The sequence below is a fragment of the Salmo salar genome, chromosome 26 (assembly GCF_965601325.2).
Source record: "Salmo salar chromosome 26, fSalSal1, whole genome shotgun sequence".
Classification (NCBI taxonomy): Eukaryota; Metazoa; Chordata; class Actinopteri; order Salmoniformes; family Salmonidae; genus Salmo; species Salmo salar.
In genome coordinates, this window is record NC_138316.1 from 11595001 (window position 1) to 11615066 (window position 20066).

General features: G+C 45.3%; 1 protein-coding gene across 4 annotated transcripts in view; it reads left to right on the plus strand.

Moving 5' to 3' along the window:
* LOC106587150 (protein MTSS 2) overlaps positions 1 to 20066 on the plus strand; it is a 92517-nt gene that overhangs the window by 61729 nt on the left and 10722 nt on the right. For all 4 annotated transcript variants that reach the window (XM_014175220.3, XM_014175218.3, XM_014175222.3 and 1 more), the window contains exons 4-8: positions 11796 to 11880; positions 14033 to 14124; positions 14502 to 14576; positions 16375 to 16532; positions 17032 to 17139. In XM_014175220.3, coding sequence (XP_014030695.1) covers positions 11796 to 11880; positions 14033 to 14124; positions 14502 to 14576; positions 16375 to 16532; positions 17032 to 17139 — 518 coding nt within the window. The remainder of the gene's footprint in view (positions 1 to 11795; positions 11881 to 14032; positions 14125 to 14501; positions 14577 to 16374; positions 16533 to 17031; positions 17140 to 20066) is intronic.

Consider the following 20066-nt stretch of genomic DNA (forward strand, 5'->3'; position numbering starts at 1 on the left):
TCCTCTCCAATTTCACCCTCTTTACCTGCTCCCCATAATCATTGGACAACCAACCCTGTAAATATCGAAATAAACACCTGAAACCACATCACTCCCTCCTTCACGTCTGGACAGCCCTAGTGTGAATTGATAGGACTATATGGGAGAGGAAATAGGCTGTGTATAACTCTCCCATGACCGTATGTGTGAAAGCCTTCCTACTCAGTGAAGTCTTAGCCCAGTGGAGGGAGAGATGGGCTGGGTGAAAATGCTTAGGGCCTGTGAGTCTGGCCCAGATGTGTGCGCTAAAGAGCTATTTTCTGCCCATGCGGTAATCACTAAATTATGAATGTTGAGTTTATGATACAGTATGCTGCAGTCACGGCAGGTGTGTGTGTGTGTGTGTGTGTGTGTGTGTGTGTGTGTGTGTGTGTGTGTGTGTGTGTGTGTGTGTGGTGGGGGGTAAGCTGGATGTGTGCTGTGAGTGAGCGCTCATGCAGTCTGTGTGTGTTACGTATGTTTATATGTTGGTGTGTGCGCCTGGCATGTATTTGTGTGTGTGACCTATTTTCTCCATCTCTCTCTCTCTCATACCCGGAAAGGCCTATTGGGGTGTATTGTCAGCAGCAGTGTGTGTGTGTGTCCCTATAGAGCTGTGCAGATGTTGACTGGGTTAGTGTGCAAACGAGGGGAGGAGGGCTGACACAAGGGAAGGGTCAGTCACAATGACAGGCTGGGCCATCCTCTCTGATCTGATCTGTCACACACACTTCCCCTTGATGGGATAAAGATAGAGCCTGAAATAAGACTCTGCATCATATCCAGGGATTGAAAGTGGAATTGACAGCATTTGAACTACTTTGCAAATATGAAACAAACAGACAATCATAATACCAGTCAAGAATATTTAATTCCCAGTTTATGCTACAAAACCAACTTCACAAGAGGTTTTAAAAATAGGTTCTATTTGACTCAGCATTCCTTGACGTACACTAAGGCATTGTTGGCTGAATAGATGGATGCAGTTCAATGCATGATGAATACATTTCTTGGAAGTCCAAAAAATATCAGGTTGAAAATCACAGCTGGCCTGGTACATTGTTTGCTGCCTCTTTTCAGGATGCCCTGTTTCAGTTCCAATGACTCAATATTTTGGACAAAAATGGACTAAGGCTGGGAATGTCAATACAATCAAAGTAGCAAGGGCAATGATCACAAGTCAGTCACAACGTGGCTAATATGCTAGCATATCTATTTATGTAGCAAGCTAAAAACACAGAGCCTAACGTTAGCTAGATAGATAGCTAGCTAGCTGCTAGGAGGACGTCGATGGAAGAGTGGGTGACTGACTTTTTCCCCTCGTATCACTTTTCGGTCCCTACACAACCAGAGATGCAGGTGTCATTTGGTTAGCTAGCAAGGAGTTGTGAATGACCTTGTTAGCTAGCTAGCTATGCTAAACCACTGTTATACAGTTAGTACATCTCTTGTGTTCGTAAATTCACTCTGGCTAGCTATCTACTACGATTTTAGAGCACTCTTGTCTAAGTGTAGAATTTACTAATGCACAATACCCGTTGAATATGACCAGTGTCAGTATACGTAGGCAAACAAAGTAATAGTTAATCATGGACTTGCTATATAACATGATAACGACCTAAACAGCTCTGCTAAGCAGAGTAAAATGGTCAGTGAGGTGTTCTCTCATTTGTATCTGGAAGTAGCTAGCAAGCTAGCCAACTTTAGTCAGTTAGCTTGGGGCTTTGTTGGGATAAGCAAACATTGGCAGGGAAGCTGGCCCTTGTGGCAAATGGATGTTTGCATATAGGCCTACGGTAGCTCTAAATGGCTATGGATTAGAGGTTGACCAATTATGATTTTTCAACGCGGTACCGATTATTGGAGGACTGAAAATATCCGATACCGATTAATCGGCTGATTTCTTATATATATTTGTAATAATGACAATTACAACAATTCTGAATGAACACTTTTATTTTAACTTAATACATCAATAAAATCTATTTAGTCTCAAATAAATAATGAAACATGTTCAATTTGGTTTAAATAATGCAAAAACAAAGTGTTGGAGAAGAAAGTAAAAGTGCAATATTTGCCATGTAAAAAAAGCTAATGTTTAAGTTCCTTGCTCAGAACATGAGAACATATGAAAGCCGGTAGTTCCTTTTAACATGAGTTTTCAATATTCCCAGGTACGTTTTAGGTTGTAGTTCGCTACAGTTCGCTACGAGCCAGGCAGCCCAAACTGCTGCATATACCCTGACTCTGCTTGCACAGAACGCAAGAGAAGTGACACAATTTCCCTAGTTAAAAGAAATTCATGCTAGCAGGCAATATTAACAAAATATGCAGGTTTAAAAATATATACATGTGTATTGATTTTAAGAAAGGCATTGATGTTTATGGTTAAGTACACATTGGTGCAACGACAGTGCTTTTTTCGTGAATGCGCTTGTTAAATCATCACCCATTTGGCAAAGTAGGCTGTGATTCGATGATAAATTAACAGGTACCGCATCGATTATATGCAACGCAGGACAAGCTAGATAAACTAGTAATATCATCAACCATGTGTAGTTAACTAGTGATTATGTTAAGATTGATTGTTTTTTCTAAGATACATTTAATGCTAGCTAGCAACTTACCTTGGCTCTTGCTGCACTCACATAAAAGGTAGTCAGCCTGCAATGCAGTCTCCTCGTGGAGTGCACTGTAATCGGCCATAATCGGTGTCCAAAAATGCCGATTACCGATCGTTATGAAAACTTAAAATCAGCCCTAATTAATTGGCCATTCCGATTAATCGGTCGACCTCTACTATGGATCACCGGTTTACGTAGACTATGATCCTGGACGAGACAGATGTTTTTATTTGTTTTTGTTTTGCTGCGGTGTCTATTAACTGTCCAAATGCACGTCCGCTTTCCCACTCTTAATTGCTATAGATTTGTCACAAATGCCTTAGAATACAGTTGAAGTCGGAAGTTTACATACACCTTAGCCAAATACATTTAAACTTCGTTTTTCACAATTCCTGACATTTAATCCTAGTAAGAATTCCCTGTCTTAGGTCAGTTAGGATCACCACTTTATTTTAAGAATGTGGAATGTCGGAATAATAGTAGAGCGAATTATTTATTTCAGCTTTTATTTCTTTGATCCCATTCCCAGTGGGTCAGAAGTTTACATACACTTAATTAGTAATTGGTAGCATTGCCTTTAAATTGTTTAACTTGGGTCAAACGTTTCGGGTAACCTTCCACTAGCTTCCCACAATAAGTTGGGTGAATTTTCGCCCATTCCTCCTGACAGAGCTGGTGTAACTGGGATTGAGGTCAGGGCTTTGTGATGGCCACTCCAATAACTTTACTTTGTTGTCCTTAAGCCATTTTGCCACAACTTTGGAAGTTTGCTTGGGGTCATTGTCCATTTGGAAGACCCATTTGCGACCATGCTTTAACTTCCTGACTGACGTCTTGAGATGTTGCTTCAATATATCCACATAATTGTACTTCCTCATGATGCCATCTATTTTGTGAAGTGCACCAGTCCCTCCTGCAGCAAACCACCCCCAGAACATGATGCTGCCACCCCCGTGCTTCACGGTTGGGATGGTGTTCTTCGGCTTGCAAGCGTCCCCCTTTTTCCTCCAAACATAACTATGGTCATTATGGCCAAACAGTTCTATTTTTGTTTCATCAGACCAGAGGACATTTCTCCAAAAAGTACGATCTTTGTCCCCATGTGCAGTTGCAAACCATAGTCTGGCATTTTTATGGCGGTTTTGGAGCAGTGGCTTCTTCCTTGCTGAGCGGCCTTTCAGGTTATGTCGATATAGGACTCGTTTTACTGTGGATATAGATCGTTTTGTACCTGTTTCCTCCAGCATTTTCACAAGGTCCTTTTGCTGTTGTTCTGGGATTGATTTGCACTTTTCGCACCAAAGTACGTTAATCTCTAGGAGACAGATGAACATGGTTCTTTCAGGCATTTGGAAATTGCTCCCAAGGATGAACCAGACTTGTGGAGGTCTATAATTTGTTTTCTGAGGTCTTGGCTGATTTCTTTTGATTTTCCCATGATGTCAAGCAAAGAGGCACTGAGTTTGAAGGTAGGCCTTGAAATACATCCACAGGTACACCTCCAATTGATTCAAATGATGTCAATCAGCCTAACAGAAGCTTCTAAAGCCATGACATCATTTTCTGTTATTTTCCAAGCTGTTTAAAGGCACAGTCAACTTAGTGTATGTAACCTTTTGACCCACTGGAATTGTGATACAGTGAATTATAAGTGAAATAATCTGTCTGTAAGCAATTGTTGGAAAAATGACTTGTGTCATGCACAAAGTAGATGTCCTAACCGACTTGCCAAAACTATAGTTTGTAAACAAGATATTTGTGGAGTGGTTGAAAAACAAGTTTTAATGACTCCAACCTAAGTGTATGTAAACTTCCGACTTCAACTGTATGTAATTTCCAAACATTCTAAGAATTTATGAAAACATGACAATGACAACTTATCATCAAAAATAAAAAATAAAGTGTCATTCTTCCTGGGGGTATACAGTGCGTTCGGAAAGTATTCAGACCACTTTACTTTTCCACATTTTGTTACGTTACAGCCTTATTCTAAAATTGATTAAATAATTTGTTTTCCTCATCAATCTACACACAATACACCATAATGACAAAGCTATTACAGGTATTTAGAATTGTATGCAAACGTATTAAAAATAGAAATGTGCATAAGTATTCAGACCCTTTGCTATGAGACTCTAAATTGAGCTCAGGTGCATCCTGTTTCCATTGATCATCCTGGAGATGTTTCTGCAACTTGATTGGAGTCCATCTGTGGTGAATTCAATTGATTTGACATGATTTGGAAAGGCACACACCTGTCTATATAAGGTCCCATAGTTGACAGTGCATGTCAGAGCAAAAACCAAGTCATGAGGTCGAAGGAATTGACCGTAGAGCTCTGAGACAGGATTGTGTTGAGGCAACGATCTGGGGAAGGGTAGCAATAAATGTCTGCAGCATTTAAGGTCCCCAAGAACACAATGGCCTCCATCATTCTTAAATAGAAGAAGTTTGGAACCACCAAGACTCTTCCTAGAGCTGGCCAAACTGAGCAATCGGGGGAGAAGGGCCCGATGGTCACTGACATAGCTCCAGAGTTCCCCTGTGGAGATGGGAGAACCTTCCAGAAGGACAACTATCTCTGCAGCACTCCACCAATCAGGCCTTTATGGTAGAGTGGCCAGACGGATGCCTCTCCTCAGTAAAAGGCACATGACAGCCCGCTTGAAATTTTCCAAAAGGGACCTAAAGGGCTCTCAGACCATGAGAAACAAGATTCTCTGGTCTGATGAAACCAAGATTGAACTCTTTGGCCTGAATGTCAAGTGTCAAGTCTGGAGGAAACCTGGCACCATCCCTAGGCATGGTGGTGGCAGCATCATGCTGTGGGGATTTCCTTCAGCGGGAGGGACTGGAAGACTAGTCGGGATTGAGGCAAAGATGAGCGGAGCAAAGTACAGAGATATCCTTGATGAAAACCTGCTCCAGAGCACTCAGGACCTCAGACTGGGCCGAAGGTTCACCTTCATATAGGACAATGACCCTAAACACATAGCCAAGACAATGTAGGAGTGGCTTCGGGACAAGTCACTGAATGTCCTTGAGTGGCATTGAACACCGATTGAGCATCTCTGGAGAGACCTGAAAATAGCTGTGCAGCGACGATCCCCTTCCAACCTGACGGAGCTTGAGAGGATCTGCAGAGAAAAATGGGAGAAACTCTCCAAATACAGGTGTGCCAAGCTTTTAGTGTCATACCCAAGAAGACTCGAGGCTGTGATCGCTGCCAAAGGAGCTTCGACACAGTACTAAGTAAAGGGTCTGAATACTTATGTAAATTTGATATTTCCGTTTTTTCTGTTTTTAGTACATTTGCAAAAAAAATCTAAAAGGTGAAGGGGTCTGAATACTTTCTGAATGCACTATATATGAACAGATTTTAATAAGAGTTGATGTGGCTAAAATGCTGTCAGTTCCACTTTAAGTCTCTGCTAAGGCACTATAATGTTCAGTGTGTGCTATCAGTTGTCCTAGAGGTGCTTTTCTTCTCGGCACAGTCCCAGTGTCCTTTTCCCAATGGAACGCTTGAAGCTATATTCTGGTCAGATGCTCTGAGTGTTGTGACTTGCATGTGAAGTGACGATGAAGGAATACTGTGGTGGAGGTATGCTCAAGTTCAATATTAGCTGTGGGCCTACTGCTGCGCCCGAAAGCCTCCTTGACAGCTATTAATTTCCGGGAGCCCCATAAAGAGTCATGGGATAGCATGTGAAACCACAGCCGTCCACCTTGTGACAGAGCAGAAAATGGCTGGATGATGTTGTGACTGAGGAAATAGAGGAAGGGAGGGGGAGGAAGAGGTGAAAGAGAGACACCCAGTGATCGAGGAAGAAATAAACAATCCAGCACTGATAAGCAACAGTCTATTAATCCTTTGCCAAACTGATACTCTGATACGGATGTGAATGTAGGATTATCCTCATACAGTATACTCTTTATAGTGACTAGTGTTCGATAGGTACCATTATATTATGTAGAGAGGAGTGGAAGTTAAAAGAATGTTCTGCCAGTGTGACCTTAGCAACAGACACACCCACCGCAGTCACGAGGAGCGCCAGGTCTGCGCTGTCACGGCAACCAGCAGCACTGTCAGTCTGAGGGGTGGTGATTGATTTGGAAAGGGAACGAAGGCAGGGAACGAGGGGTCTGTGGGTTCTAGTCAAAGCTCTACTTCTCTGTGTCTCTCCAATGAGAGGAATGGGAAAAACACTGTCCTTGTGCATTAACCACACACTCCTATCTGCATTGCCGTCCTCACACTGAACCCACCTGCCAGAAAGGCCTAATTGGGCTTTAGCTAGTGAACAGTATTAGGATCTCGCCGGGCAACTGGCAGAGTTTATCCACTTAGGTTATTTCCTAAAGTTCATCAACAGTGCAGACCGAAATGAAAATGAGGGTCTCTCTACAGTTTTTCATTTGTTTTCTCACTTGTTCACTCACCGTCTCTCAAAGACTGATGAATAGGAACATTTCACACAGCGGACAGGATAGTGTGTATAGCTAACACGTCAATGTGTTTGGGTGTTTTACTAGTGGGCACACTCAGACAAAACTGGCACCACCTATAATGCAGCCTCCTAGGCAGGTCAGTGACCCCTCCCGTGTCCCAGAGTGGAAGAATGGCAGAAAGGCAGAGCGAGGGAGGGATGAGAGTAAATAGAGGAATATCACATGGGGCATCCCCTCCTTTTCCCTTCAGGAGAGAGAAGAGGAGGGTGGAGGAGGGTGGGGCGCCCCCACAGGGGCTGTATTAATGACACCTTTACTGTCCACACACACACACACTCACGCACACACACAAACTACTTTTCATCTTTGTATCTTTTGGGTGCGTGTTAAGGCTGGCATGTGAAATAGATGCATTAGGAACTTAGTCGGCTGCATGCTTTATGGCAGTGGGATATGGACCTGCTCAATTCATGAATCATTCTCCACGCCGCCACTCAGCCCTGTCCGTGTGTGTTTTGATCTACTGCTCTCCACCCAGTGACTTCATCAGGGCATTAATAAAGATCCATAAATATGCAGCGCAGACTGGCTTGGCCTCCTCTCCCCGTCTCGTGCTGTGTTGCTCTGTGCTTCACCTACCATGGGGAAAGGTTATAGTGTTTATGAGACCTGAGATATGTCTGCGTTAGTGAGTGTTTTGGACTGGCAGTGGTGTATTCTATCAGATGGTGTGTGTGTGTGTGTCTGTGTGTGTGGTATGTTTGGAGTGGTTGCATACTGCAGTATTTTACAGGAAGCTGTGAATGTGGGGGGGGCTGTCTGTGTGTGTTGGGGCGGTGGGTTGGGCAGAGACTAGCAACAGTGGCTGGGTTGGTTGTCTGCTTCCGCGGTCGGCACACAGGCCTTATCTCCAGGAAATACACTTGAGGAGATCTTGGAAACCACTAGCAGCTGTCCCACAGAACAGATGAAAAGACAGGGTCAGGAATCAGCCTGTACGATTAGCGACTGGGATTTCACATTCACACACTTTCCTACTGCTACGGAGAACACGTGGCTGGAGGTCTGATGTGTGGTTGTCTGTGTAGTATTCGATCCTGTTGAGTCCTATTGCTGTTTGTTTAGGCCCTAGTGTTGATTCCATAGGTCAGAGTCTGCAGGGGCGTGTGGATGTTAGCTGTTAGCACCACTGTGTGTGTGTGTTTGAACAGCTGCCACTCCACTCCATCTCAGTGGAGACTTGGCCTATTCTCTCTTATCTGCAAGGAAATGCTCAAGGCTGTCATGACCCCGACTTTCCCGCTTTGATAAATCAGTAAAGAAGAAAAAAAGTCACATCCTCTACTTCTACAGTTAGATTGAGGGGGGGGGGGTAGTGAGGGAACAGGGGGGTAGTGAGGGAACAGGCTGAATTGTATTAGCACCCTAAAGGTGCCTGCAGCCTGACAGGATGTACGGCTGAGGAAATCGGGTAGGGAGCAAGAGATGGAGGGAACACTAATGACTGATCACTCCATCCCTGCCTGTCATTCTCCATGTTACCTTCTCTGTCACCCCGCTCTATCGCTCTTTCCCTTTCCCTGTGCCTCCCTCTCTCTCCCACTCCCTCTCACATCCACCCAATGCACCCACTCCTTGCTCTCTCTTTCTCTTTCTCTCCCTCCCCCTTTCTCGCTATCATATCAGCCTGTTCCCTCACCATGGTGTTGGTGACTAAATGGGAAAAATCAATATGTGCTGGCTTCCTGTGGGTTCCTTGTGGGAGGGGAGTGTTGCGGGGAGGAGGGTTACGGGCAGGGAGGCTAACAGTAAACACAGACTGGCTGTGCTGTGCTGGGGCTTGGGCAGGAGCAGATGGGGACGACAGCAGACTACACAGAGGAGAGGAGCTCCTTTCAGGATTAGTTCACTGGCTGTCTCTCTATGAGGGGATGACCTATAGCTGAACAGGGTATAGTGACTGAGCTATAGGTTGCCCATACTTTACAAATACAGTGTGTGCTGGGGAGGAGGGTGACTTTAATCCTCACAGACTGTCAGATTAAACTTGCTTCATTTTACTCAAGTTCCTCACCCTTCTAAGACAAGCACACACAGACATAGGTACACACACAAATAGCTACACACATAGCTAGACATACGCTGGCCTAATTTGTTGCCCAGATGTGAGCCTGGAGTTTTTTTCTCCCTCCTCATCTTGTTGTTGATCTCTTGCGGATGTTGTTAGGAGAGCGAGGGAGGAAGTTAATAAGAATATAAAACAGGAAGGGAATATATTAAAAGGAGCGAACACACACACACACACACACACACACACACACACACACACACACACACACACACACACACACACACACACACACACACACACACACACACACACACACACACACACACAGGCTGTTACACTCTCCCCCAGCAGTCAGCTCATTAGAATGTGTGAGGAGATCCCTCTCAGCATTGCCTCTCTCTCTCTCTCTCTCTCTCTCTCTCTCTCTCTTTCTCTCACTTTCCCTTTTCCCTGTCTCTCTCTTTCTCTCTCTCTCTCTCTTTCTCTCCCTCTTTCACTGTCTCTCACTTGCTCCCCTCTCTCTTTTTGTCACTATGTATGCACCTCTCTCCCCCAGTCTCTTTCTCTCTCTCCTGCGCTCTCTCAATTTTCAATTTCAAGGTACTTTATTGGCATGACATTAGACACTATTTCAAAGTGAGGTTAGAAAACGCCCCCTCTCATTCCGTATGTGTGTGTGCGTGTTGTGTGTTGGGGTGTGTGGGGGGAGGGTAGAGGGTAGCTGTGGTGTAGGGGTAGGGGGTGTTGCCCTGGATTAATGAATGGTTGCTGGGTAATTATGAATACAGCTTCTCTGTATCTTAACAGTGTGTGTTCACGGAGACTGGCATTTTAGTCTCTCTCTGTCTCTGTCTCTCTCTCTGTCTCTCTGTCTCTCTGTCTCTTTGTGTGTGTTACTGTGCAGTAGTCACTGATTTGACTTTAGGCATCCAAGTGAAGGATGGGCCATGCAATACAGAAGGCTGACTGCTTCACCAGCATTGCCAATAATAAGACCTGTCCTTACTGTGCCAGCAATGACCATTACTAGTCAAAAATGACTGTCACGAACAAGTACCCCCCCCCCCCCCCCCCCCCCTTTCTCATTTAACACTCTCTGTGTGTAATCAATGTGTCTACATTTATATACTAGGAGCCTGTCTCTCTCATCAGTCCTATAGGTATGACTTCACCAAGATTAGGACAGGGTGACAGGAGCCCCAGATCTCTCATTATGAAATGTGTCAGGTTGATGGCTGTAACGATGGGGTGGACTCGGAGCCAGGATGCTCAGATTGACTTGGATCGGACCCTGCTGTCTCACAGCTCAGGTCACACCCACACACAGTGTCAATGAGCCACTGGGAGACAGGAAGTAGTAATATGATGATATTAGGTTCAGGTGAAGGAGCTGGCTTCTCTGCACTTATCTGATGTGGAAGGGTCTGCTTGTCCAACAGGAGTAATCAGACGTAGTTGGGGTAATCCCTCTCCCTGCCCTCCCACTCTCACTGGGGCACGAGTAGGGATAGGGGTGTAGTCCGAGCCACCCCCAGGTAGAGAGAGAGAGAGGGGTGTGGATAGGGTGGTGTAAACCCCTTGTGTCGTGTCCAGAAACCTGCATTCAGCGCTCTAGAGTCCCTAATTTTTAGTTACCAGTCAGCAGAGTGGAAAGTAGCTGGGCTCAGGAGAAGGAGGCTGGTTGTAATCCTCTACATCGCCCCCTGTTGATCGTCCCTGTTAAACCCCTAATACCCTGTCTGTCTTTGTCTCTCTCCCATTCTGATCATGACAGGGTCATACCTCTGTCACCACTGGTGAGATTTAACCCTGATGTAAGAGGTTATCAGACTAAGAGATTGTGTGTATTAGATACTAAAACTCCAGCTGTGTCTCTTCCCACTCACATATTAACATAATACCGATCCTGTTGCCTAGTCACTTTACCCTTACTAAATGTACATAGCTGTCTCAATTACCTCGTACCCCTGCACATCGACTCGGTACTGCTATTCCCTGTATATAGCCACACTCCTGCCCTACTCATTGTTTTTATATATATATATATATATATATTTTTTAGCTTTATCTTTAACTCTGCGTTGTTGGAAGATGACCCGTAAGTAAGCCTTTCACAGTTAGTCTAGTTGTTTAGGAAGCATGTGACAAATAATATTTGTCCTTAATATACTCTCTGAGGCTCTTTTTAAGCCAGTAACACCAGTGGTGTAGAACTCTAGGGTCGCTTGGCTCACCTTCTTTGGGAGCAAGTGAAGTGACACACTCAGATTCACAGGTCAGCTTTTTCCCCAAATGAACTTTCTCGGCTATAAATAGCCTGATGTTTATCAGAGTTACAGGTTACTCACTCACAGTCTCACGCACACTGTACACATACTGTACACTACACACACACACACACACTGCGTAGGCCTCTAAAAAGGATCTCCTTAATATCTTTATTTGGACTAGGGCAGGAGTGTGTATATTACCTCCAGGTTGCTGCTGTCTGTTGGAGTGAATATTAAACAGACCTCAGTGGGCAGTCGGTTTGGTGGTCTGTCTGGCTTGTCGGTCTGCAGTATACATTACGCTGACTGGACGTTTTCCAAATGTTTCCCTAACCACCTCTGTATTGTGATCTCTTTCAGGCGCCACCAGAGACATTGGATCAGCTCTTACCAGGATGTGCATGCGGCATCGCAGCATCGAGGCCAAACTGCGCCATTTCACCAAGTAAGTCCCGCTCTCTTACGCAGGCATCCTCCTATAGGCCTAGCTCTGTCCCTGCCATCACTCCATTAGTGGGGATTGGTCCCATGAACTGTCAGTCACTGCTCTGTGTAAACCATATCTTTGACGATGGTAGCCAACAGTAATGAGTAGTAGCTGTCATCCCATCCATGCTCCTTGGCTGACCTTCTGAAAGTCTGTGGTAAGCTTTGGACACACTGTGACCCTTGATTTTGTTCAGAGGCTACAACAGTAGGGACATGAGAATAGGTGGTAGGCTTACATTTAAGTCATTTCACTTATCCAGAGCGACTAACAGGAGCAATTAGGGTTAAGTGCCTTGCTCAAGGGCACATCAGTAGATTTTTCACCTAGTCGGCTCTGTGATTTGAATCGGCGACCTTTCGGTTACTGGGCCAACACTCTTAACCACTATGTTACCTGCTGCCCAGACTCTCTTTATGCTAGAAGAGTGAATTCACACGTGTCATCCTCCACTGAGTGAGGTACCAGTCATGGGTTTTCCATGTAAGTCTATCCCAGTGTTTGGGTCGGGTCTGTGGTAATGTGGAAATAGCAGGGCAGAACACTTGTGCATGTGGGATTTAGACACAAGATCACCTCAGACGGGTTATTCCACACACTATCTAGACTGGAACATTCTCTCCCTAAAATGTATGATGCAGACAGGAGACGGAGGGAGGGGAAAACAGAATGTGAGGACGAACACGCTCCATTTCTCCCTCTGCTCCACTCCTCCATCTTCCCTCCCTCCCTCCCTCCCTCCCTCCCTCCCTCCCTCCCTCCCTCCCCTCTCCCCAAATCCCAAGCACCTCATTATAGGACATCTGTAGACTATTCTCTCAGACACTTAGGCTAAATGAATGGCACCACCGGCAGCAGCCTGCTCTGTTCTAGACCACACAGTAAACTTAAAGAAAGGAATCCATTCTATTTGGTTTGTAGTCTCTAATGACTTTTCCAAATCAGAGGCTATTACCATGATGATGATAATGATGATGGTGGTGTCTGTGGTGATGAGGATGATGATGACCATGATGATGATGATGATGATGATGATGATGATGGTGTCTGTGATGATGATGATGGTGGTGTCTTGTTGGGGTGTTTACTTTCCTTACAAAGCATTTCTGGGAACAAAAGTTTCCTCACCCTGTGGTGGCACATCAACACCGGTCTCCTAACCCGTTTACATTGCGCCACATTATAAACAGGGATGAAGCACACATCAGCACTGTGCTGTCAGTCTGTGAGTGGTCGACCTGGGAGGCTGCAGTTTCCACACTCCACCATGGGACTCCCAGCTCCCAGCTTGTCCTGTAGTGACAGGGGTGTGCAGATGTGCAACATACCACAAATAGTGAAGTGGGACGAACCACAAAGGGAAATTTATATAACCGCTTTCCCTTTCCAAAGATCTTATATCTTAGAGCTTATATTTTCCATGGTTTCATAAGAAACCATATAATTTTTTGAGTTCATCATGGCAAAGACTCATGTTGTCCACGTGTTACATATGATGTATACCTGATGAAGCCAAATTGTTACATTTAAATGGAAAAGAAGATCATTGTAGCCTCCCGAGTGACGCAGCGGTCTAAGGCACTGCATCACAGTGCTTGAGGCGTCACTACAGACCTGGGTTCGATCCCGGGCTGTGTCACAACCCGGCTGTGACCGGGAGTCCCAAAGGGCGGCGCACAATTGGCCCAGCGCCGTCCGGGTTAGGGGAGGATTTGGCTGGGTGGGGCTTTACTTGGCTCATTGCGCTCTAGCGACTCCTTGTGGCGGGCTGGACGCCTGCAGGCTGATTTCGGTCATCAGTTGAACAGTGTTTCCTCCGACACATTGGTGCAGCTGGCTTCCTTGTTAAGCAGGCAGGTGTAAAGTTGCGCTGTTTGGTGTGTCATGTTTCGAACGACTCATGACTCGACCTTCGCGTCTCCCGAGCCTGTTTGGGAGTTGCAGCGATGAGACAAGATTGTAATTGGATCACAATTGGATATCACGAAATTGGGGAGAAAAAGCAGGTTAAATACAACAACAACAAAAAATATATAGTAAATCATTATTATAACCATTAATTAACACACCCATTGTATCCTGCTCTTTCTCTTTCCCTCTGTCCTCCCAGTGCCCTGATGGAGAGCTTGATCACTCCTCTCCAGGACAGGATTGAGGATTGGAAGAAGACAGCCAACCAGCTGGACAAGGACCATGCCAAAGGTGAATAATAATAATAATAATAATAATAATAATAATAACAATATTGGATTGGATTTCCATAGTGCCTTTCTACCAGCTGAGATACTCAAAGTGCTTTGCATAGTAAGCGGGAAACTCACCTCATCCACCACCAATGTGTGGCACCCACCTGGGTGATGCACGGCAACCATTGTTGTGCCAGAACGCTCACCACACACCAGCGAGCATGGTGGAGAGGTGAGGAGTGATATATGCCAAGTAGGAATGAGGGGGATGACTAGGTGGCCATGATGAAGACATCATGATGGGGCTGAGACACACACAGGGTACCTCAATCATATTCCCCTCTGTCTCCTGGGCCAATATGGATGACGTTCTGTCCCCGCTCTCTCCTCCAGAGTACAAGAGATCTCGTCATGAGATCAAGAAGAAGTCCTCAGACACCATGAAACTGCAGAAGAAGGCCCGGAAAGGTAGGCTGCTTCTCTCTCTCTCTCTCTCTCTCTCTCTCTCTCTCCGACTGACAGCTAGCATGGCTGAATACTTCTAAACTGCCCTCTCCGGCTATCCAGCGCTCTGAAATCACAGCAGGTTTTGCATTTTGTTTGGGCTGTATAACTATAGGTTAACCCGGACATTCTCTGTAATGTAACAGTCTCAGCTGCGTCTCCCCTTCAGCATGATATTACAGTAGTAGTAGTAGTAGTAGTGCTGAAAATGTCAAGGTCAAATCCTCAAGGTGAGATCCTTTGCCAAGGCATTGTAGCTGGTTGACGATTACAGTTTGGTCTTTAAAAGGGCTATTGCCTCAAATCACTTGAGTGAGGGGGTGAAATGAGGGAAGCCGCAGTGAGGGAGAACATAGCTCCACTCCCTGTTAGTGACGACTGAGGTTATAGTGCAACACTCTCCCCTGGTGGTCAGGATGATAATGACAGGCCTTCCCTCATTCGCGATGATGCAGTTCACTCTGATCCAGCAGCCAATAAATACCGTTGTCTATTTAAGGCTATTTCTAGACAGTTGCCAGGCAGATGCAAGAACCTAAAATGATGAACTGAGGTGTATTTCATCTTAGAACCGGTGGAACATTGATGCTTGGGTTGCTTTACCAGGTTGAATTGCCTTTGATTTTGGCAACAGTGTTTTTGCTCTAACCGTGCGCACTTTGGCCGTGAACTGAGCTGTGATGGCTTCCTTGTACTAACCCTAACGATGAGCTCAACGATCTCTGCTCTCTCTCCTTTACCTCTGTCACCCCTCTGACCCCCTGTATGTCCCCCAAATCCTCCTCTCAACCCATCTTTGTTGTCCCTTCCTTTCTATTTTTCTCTCCCCTCCCCTCTCTCTCTCGCTCTCTCTCTCTCTCTCTCTCTCTCTCTCTCTGTCTGTGGTTGATTTCCCTTCTGTAGAAATCCAGGGTAAGTATGTGCTTCTCGTCCCACAACACTGCTATGCTATGCTACATCTTCTTCTTCACATGTATTCTGTGTAGAGGGGTTTTCCCATGCCCAAAACAATTACTATTGGGAGATAGTAAAAAGCTAAGTGATTTACATCACTCTAATACATTTGGCCTGATTCACTCATCTTCAGCTAGTTAGGCCTACTAGCTGTAACCTACTAGCTGTAACCGTCTTCTTTCTGAGGCCTCTGGAATGCTGTCCTGTGACCTTTGTGACTCCTGCATGACTTGTTGTTCTAAAGCTCTTTCTGCTCACAGCACTGGTTGCTGTTGACTAAGGTTCCCCCCTATCTTCTCTATCATGGCCGTCTCTGACTCATGACTTAACATTACAAGACATTTTGTAGACGTACTCTTTTTGTTCATTTTCCATTATTACTTCTGTAGATGTCAGTCTGTTTAGTGTCTGTATGCATTTCTGTTTAGCTCATGTAGATACAGTACCAGTATAGAGTTTGTAGATCATTCTGTCCTGTGTTCATGGTGTCTGTCATTGGCTTGGGGGACCGAGAAGGGAGGGATGAGAGGAAGGGAGGGGTGAGATTTGTCCCTTCAAGCCCAGACACACCATACATTTCTAATCTTTTCTTTCTCTCCTTCTCCTCTCTCTTTTGTGTCACGCTTTGGTTTTTCCTTGTGACCTCTCTGTTACCCTCTTCTCCTCCTTTTGTCCTTCCTTGTCTCGCTACCTGCATTCTCTCTACATACCCAATCCCCCACTCCCTGTATACTATGCCCTTTGCCCTCTGTTTCCCTTTCCCTGCTCCTTGTCCCTGTCCCCTGTGCTCTTCCTCCTGGCTCAACAGGCCGAGGGGACCTGCAGCCCCAGCTGGATAGTGCCATGCATGATGTGAATGACATGTACCTGCTAATGGAGGAGACAGAGAAGCAGGCGGTGCGCAGAGCTCTGGTGGAGGAGAGGGGACGCTTCTGCACCTTCATCGGCTTCCTGCAGCCTGTAGTGGTAAGACTGGAGGAGGGGAGGCAGGGGCTGTATGGGGAGGGGAAACACCAGGGAGCTGGGGTGAGACATGGGGCCAATCACTAATCGTCCCTTAAGCCCTACGCTTTATGCACTTGTGGTGATCTAAGAGGATTTGATTGGTATAAGCAATATGGTAAAACTTCCATCTAGCCTATCAGAGGGCGAGGTGGAGCTATTACCAGGTTGCTCATACCAATCAAATCCTATCAAGTCTCCAAAAGGGCACAGGATGAAGGGTTTAGGGGATGATTTGGGATCGGGCCAGAGTGAACATGAAACAGGAGGAGGAGAGACTTGTCAGGGGCTGAAACCTAACTTGGAGGGGGGGGGAGTCAATAAGCCACCAGCTAAAATATGTTGACATTGCCCTCTAGTGTTGAGTCAAAGCCGAACAGTTGCAGTCATTCACATAAGGCCAGTGCTATTGCCATATATAATAACACTAACTAACTGAAATGAGTCTCGTTGTTTTGACCAGAATGGAGAGATTGCCATGCTGGGAGAGATCACTCACCTCCAGGCCATTATTGATGACCTCACTGTGCTGACCACTGATCCCCACAAACTGCCCCCCGCCAGCGAGCAGGTACCGACACTCTCTTCTAAGATATTTGTATTATTTTTAGTCTAGTATTTTAGTATAATGCACCAACTCTCAGTCCCACCGTCTAGACAGAGGTCATTAGATGCTAGATGGAACAGTGCTTGTGTGATAGAGTGAAATGTGCCATAACAAGAATAGCATCATAATGTGCACCAGCAAGCAATATGCTATTCATTTATCCGAATGTGATAATTTGACCAGTGTGCTCTATTGATGTCTATTTGAACAGAGTTTGATTAGTAATGCCTAGGAGTTCCTATAAGGGAAGCATGCAGTTTACCAGCTCGTTCATTACAACTGAAGCTAATGCTACATGTCCATATGAATCATTCTCATATTTCCCCCCATTCAGGCAAAAAGCGTAACTGAATTGTTTCCAGCAGCACAGTTACAGTCACCAACGCTCTGGTTAACACGAAAACCGCTTAACCAGCTCTGCTAGGGAGAGTAAAATGGTCAGAGGGGTCTCATTTGTGTCTGGAAACAGCTAGCAAGCTAGCCAATATTAGCTTGGGTGCTTGACTCCTGTTGTAAGGCCAGAACGCTCAAATCAACCCTACTCCTCGGCCCGAACGTCCAGTGTGCGCTCCGAGAGCGAAACGGTCTGAATTTACACACTGACAATCTGACAATGATCTGAATTTATGAGCGTCACATTGTACAGCGCCATTTTTTTCTATTCCATCCTAACGGAAACCCAGAGGGTTTAGCCCTCTTCATAATATTAATGAAATTAATTAACTTCTTACGGATCAAGACAACATCCGGTGAAATTACAGAGTGCCAAATTTAAATGACAGAAATCGTAATATTAAACATTCATGAAAATACAAGTGTCATACATCATTTAAAACCTTAACTTCTTGTTAATCCAGCCGCTTTGCCAGATTTCAAAAAGGCTTTACAGCGAAAGCACACCATGCGATTATCTAAGGACAGCGCCCCGCACCCAAAAGCATTACATACATTTTCCAACCAAGCTGAGGCTACAGGAAAGTCAGAAATAGCGATAAAATAAATCACTTACCTTTGAAGATCTTCATCTGGTTGCAATCACAAAGGTCCCAGCTACATAACAAATGTCCCTTTTGTTCGATGAAGTCCTTCTTTATATCCCAAAAAAGTAAGTTTCATTGGCGCGCTTGACTCAGTAATCCACCGGTTTCCCTCGTTCAAAATGCATACAAATGAATCCCGTAAGTTACCAATAAACTTCTTCCAAACATATCAAACAACATTCCTAATCAATCCTCAGGTACCCTAATATGTAAATAAACTATACAATTTAAGACGGAGAATACCAGAGACCATTATCAGAGATAAATAACGAAGTGCACGCCCTCACCAGAACGCGCAGCAAACACTACAGCCAAAATGGGAGCCACTTTGGAAAACTACAAATTCAAACTAATTTTTCAAAAAACAAGCCAGAAACTCTTTCTAAACACTGTTGACATCTACTAGAAGCCCTACAAACTGCAATCTGGGAGGTCTTCCTTTTATATTCCCATTCCCAGCCATTGTAATAAGTGGTGAGATGAAAAAAATACATTCTGGATGGATTGTCCTCTGGTTTTCGCCTGCCATATCAGTTCTGTTATACTCACAGACATTATTTTTACCGTTTTGGAAACTATCCAATACTACCAATTATATGCATATTCTAGCTTCTGGGCCTGAGTAACAGGCAGTTTACTTTGGGCACCTCATTCATCCAAACTTCCAAATACTGCCCACTAGCCCGAAGAAGTCAATGAAGTACTAGTCAAAAGGATTTTTCTATATTTTGACTATTTTCTACATTGTAGAATAATAGTGAATCAATCAAATTTCAATCAAATGTATTTATAAAGCCCTTCTTACATCAGCTGATGTCACAAAGTGCTGTACAGAAACCCAGCCTAAAACCCCAAACAGCAAGCAATGCAGGTGTAGAAGCATGGTGGCTAGGAAAAACTCCCTTGAAAGGCCAGAATCTAGGAAGAAACCTAGAAAGGAACCAGGTTATGAGGGGTGGCCAGTCCTCTTCTGGCTGTGCCAGGTGGAGATTATAACAGAACATGGCCAAGATGTTCAAATGTTCATAGATGACCAGCAGGGTCAAATAATAATAATCACAGTGGTTGTAGAGGGTACAACAGGTCAGCACCTCAGGAGTAAATGTCACTTGGCTTTTCATAGCTGTTCATTCAGAGTATCTCTACCGCTCCTGCTGTCTCTAGAGAGCAGGTCAGGGTTCCATAGCTGCAGGCAGAACAGTTGAAACTGGAGCAACAGCACGACCAGGTGGACTGGGGACAGCAAGGAGTCATCGGCCAGGTAGTCCTGAGGCATATGTCCTAGGGCTCAGGTCCTCCGAGAGAGAGAAAGAAAGAAAGAAAAAGAAAGAGAGAGGGAATTAGAGAGAGCATACTTAAATTCACACAGGACACTGGATAATACAGGCAAAATACTCCAGATATAAAAGACTGACCCTAGCCCACATAAACTATTGCATCATAAATACTGGAGGCTGAGACAGGAGGGGTCGGGAGACACTGTGGCCCCGTCCGACGATACCCTCGGACAGGGCCAACCAGGCAGGATATAACCCCACCCACTTTGCCAAAGCACAGCCCCCACACTAGAGGGATATCTCCAACCACCAACTTACCATCCTGAGACAAGGCCGAGTATAGCCCACAAAGTTCTCCCCCACGGCACAACCCTGGGGAGGCACCACCCGGACAGGAAGGTCACGTCAGTGACTCAACCCACTCAAGTGACGCACCCCTCCTAGGGATGGCATGGAAGAGCACCAGTAAGCCAGTGACTCAGCCCCTGTAATAGGGTTTGAGGCAGAGAATCCCAGTGGAGAGAGGGGAACCGGCCAGGCAGAGACAGCAAGGGCGGTTCGTTGCTCCAGTGCC